The sequence below is a fragment of the Miscanthus floridulus genome, chromosome 4 (assembly GCF_019320115.1).
Source record: "Miscanthus floridulus cultivar M001 chromosome 4, ASM1932011v1, whole genome shotgun sequence".
NCBI lineage: Eukaryota > Viridiplantae > Streptophyta > Magnoliopsida > Poales > Poaceae > Miscanthus > Miscanthus floridulus.
Genome location: NC_089583.1, coordinates 6,389,567 through 6,393,307, shown reverse-complemented (window position 1 = coordinate 6,393,307; position 3,741 = coordinate 6,389,567). Strand labels below are relative to the sequence as shown.

The following is a 3,741-nucleotide window of genomic DNA, read 5'->3' as shown; positions in this document are numbered from 1 at the left end:
CCACGACTAGCGATGATTCAATCAAACAGTTTTTAAAAGTGATTCCGATTCACCACCCGAAACCTTTTTTAAGAGAATCTCTAGAGCTAAAATATTTCTGAGAGAATCTGGAACCCTACCAAAGCGGCCATAATTCTAAATATGTTAATAATGATCAAAGTAAAAGAAAACTTGATCGAGAAAGTATAGCGGCGGCGGCTCTGCCACCTGAAGCCCTCACAACTGGTCGAGGCCCTAGTCATGCTAAATCTTCCTCGCCAGCCATCTCGCCATGGTTGGAAAAGATTTCTATATATGGACGAGCAAACCCAAGGCACCACCGACCCTAACCCCTGGTTGTGCCTCCCAAGCCGCGCCACCCTAGAGCCGCGAGTTCACGAGAGAAGAGAAAGAGGAGACACGAGAGAGGAAGCTTAGGGAAGAGTGGGAGGTTGGAGGCACATGAGGTTAATATGGGGGCACATTTGTCAGCATGACATATTAGCATACGAGCATGGTCGTAGATCTGATTGGACTGGTTGTGAGACCCGAACATATTTTGGGATCTAAATAGGCGATACTATGAGTTTAGGGACCGAAATGCCATAATAAATTTGAGAACCTAAACAAGTGATCGATTTGCAGGTTTATGGATCAAGATGAAATAATTAAAGAAGTTTAAGGACCTAACCTGGCTTGGAAGTTTAGTGAACAAGATGACAAATGAACAAGTTTGAGGGGCGCCGATGCATTTTAGTCAATAAAAACTTAATGTAAACTGCTGCTGCAAACATTGCAAATACTCCATCTGGCCCAAAAAGACTACAATTATCGTTTCTTGAAACAATTTCAACATTGATCATCACTATACAAAAAATATTAATATTTTTTATATCATATAAGTATAGTATGATTGACCATGAAATATATTTTTCATAGTAAATCTATTTGGAGATGTAAATATTGATATTTTTTTCTATAAAAATAGGTCAAACTTGAGAAACTTTGACTAGTCTCAAATCTAGTATTGTATATTTTTTTGTATGGACGAGGGAATACGTCTCACCAAGATATTCACAAAGGTGTGGCTTACGTGGGCCACTTTGGCCCATCCAACATGGATAGGCTAGATTTTGTTAGTCCATGCAAATCAATCTGTAATAGTGATCATAGATCGACAACAATTATGAGTACACCCATAGTCAAAACTTAACTTTAATACTTGATGTAAAACATGTATGATCTCGTGATATTCTTTTTTTATTATAAGAAAAAAGATTGTTACTTACACAACACAATATGCTTGTCCGTTTAAGTCAATTCACAAAGTATAAAAATCATCATAATGTTTGATAATTTTGGTGCTTGTATGTTTCTTCTACGATAATGCGCTCCTCAGGGCATCCGGACGGACGGACGCAGATTCCGCACTCCCGTCCGTGCTGTTCGCGCCCCTTCTTCCTAATATGCCTGCTTCCTTCAAGGCTTCTCCAGAAAAAAAAGGATGCTGATTCGCCATTCCGATGCTGCTACTCGTACTCTTCCCTGCTCCTACTCCTCTCCCTCCTCCGCCTCGGCTCTGCACCGCCGCCGCCGCCTCCCACTCTTGCCATCCCTCCTCCTTCCCCGCCGTCGACAGAGGAGAAGCAACATCAGCAAGCTCCCAAGGTCGCACGCCTGCCGCCTCCCCTTCTCCAGCACACCGCGGGGGCGCCTCGCCGCGGGGACCACGCCCGCCCGCCCTGTCATCGGTAGCGGCTCGTCGGGGTGGCGCCCAGCCGCCCACCCATAGGCACCCCCCCCCCCGTGCCACTCCGCGGCATCTCGAGCTCCAATCCGGCGTTTAACTCCACGTGAACGAGCCTCCATTCTTCCAAGTGGCAAGTAGATATGCTTGAAAGATCATGTTGCAACCATATATTTCAAGTGTTTTCAGAAGTATGTTGCTAGTGTTTCATATGGATGTTGCAAAACTAGATCGAGATGTTGCATATGTTGCAATGGTTGTAAACATATGTTGCAAGCGTCTATTCTAAATGTTTCATCTGTTTTTCAGACAAATGTTACAAGTGTGTTTATCTGGATGTTGCATATATTTTGCAATGGCTTTTCAAACGTTTTCAAGTGTTTTATAAGTATTTCAGACGTATGTTGCAAGTGTTTCAATTATTTCGAACGTATGTTGCAAATGTTTTATTTGGACATATCAAAAGTAGATTGGGTGTTGTATCTCCATCCTCGTCTTCTGCTGACTCGCCTCAGTGTCTCCTCCTCTTCTCGATGTTGGTGATGTCCAAGCGGGTGGGCCTGCATGGGGGCGGGTGTCGTAGGTGGGGCGAGTCATTCGAGCAGCGCGTAATCAGAGCGGGTGGGGCGTGTGGCACGGAGCAGGCACGGGGTGCGGGAGCTGCGTCCGGACACGGGCCTAGGGCCAGACATCCGGGCTCTAGCTTGCCTATTTCTTCTATGTAAAAAACATAATGTTTTATCTCATGACTTTCCTTTTTCTCACCAAAGATGAAAAAGAGCTGAAGCGTATTGGCATTTTATGGCGGAATACCTTATATACTTACAATTAGTATTGTCAAGGTGCAGAACTCTCTAGCAGTGACATGAAACACAATGTATAGTTCTCACTTTGGAATACGATCGAACGACACAGAACTTAATACTATGAATAACATATTAATACACGCATTGAACTGTTGAGCTATACCAGTTACACAAACATAACTACTTTTAATTATTTGGGTTTGGAATACGAATTATATAGAATACAATCAAATATGAAGAACAAATGCATGCATAGTTATCCTCCGATGGACCTGAAGAACCTAACGAACGCCTTCCTGATGAGCTTCTTGCACGATGCACGAACACTTCCTGAGCTTCTTGCCGGTCTCGGCATGCCTCCTCAGGCACGGTGGTGGCGCTTGCAGTGGTCGTCCTTGCACTTGCAGAGCATCCCCAGCCTCGCCATGTCCGCCGCCTTCACGAGCTCATCCTTCACGGCCGACTTCTCGACGACGGTGATGTCGCACCGGACGGCAAGGCAGTCGTCCTTGAGGAACCCCGTATTCTCCAGGCCCTTCACGGTGATGAACCCCGGGAAGCCCCAGCTGCTGTTGAGGCTCGGATAGGTGCACGTGGTGCTCTTGGCGTACGGTGGCCACGGCAGCAACCTGGAGCGGGGGTATACCAAGGCGAACCGGAACTCGGCGTGGACGACGCCGGCGCTCTCCCCCTCCTTGTCCTCGTCGTCGTCACGCGTGAGGAAGAGGGAGATGTAGCCGGCGGCATCCCTGCGGTCCCCATTGGGATAGCAACAGATCTTCCAAGTGTGGCCTGCCGCCTCGAACCGGCAGGACTCGAAGCAGCTGCCGTTGCGGTGGATGTCCTTGAGGTGCTTGTAACCTTCGATCTTGAGCATGTGGTGCCCCGTGGAGGTCGCCATGGCGGCGACCGTGGAAACGGACACCTCTGGCGCCGTCGACGGCATGGCTGTGCGCCGGCCGGCTGATGGATCGATCTGCGGTAATCAGGAGAGGAAACAGGATGGATGTATTTTGGTTTTTCTCCTCTTATTATATAGCCGCTAGCAAATACGAGTAGTAAACATGTCATAAACTTCTTCTGGTTGCGCTAATGAACAAAAGAAGCATCGTGATCTCTGGGGCCTCTAGTATAACACCGGGAATCTTCACCTAATCTTAACACCACCACGTATCTCTTCTGTAGAGACCTTGTTCGGTAAATCTCCTC

General features: G+C 47.0%; 1 protein-coding gene across 1 annotated transcript; it reads right to left on the bottom strand.

Annotated features, from left to right (window-relative positions):
- Nucleotides 1–2,893: 2,893 nt before the first annotated feature.
- Nucleotides 2,894–3,478, bottom strand: LOC136547976 (BTB/POZ and MATH domain-containing protein 3-like). Its single transcript, XM_066539649.1, has one exon. It carries the CDS (start codon nucleotides 3,476–3,478, stop codon nucleotides 2,894–2,896), a length of 585 nt encoding a protein of 194 aa, XP_066395746.1.
- Nucleotides 3,479–3,741: the final 263 nt, after the last annotated feature.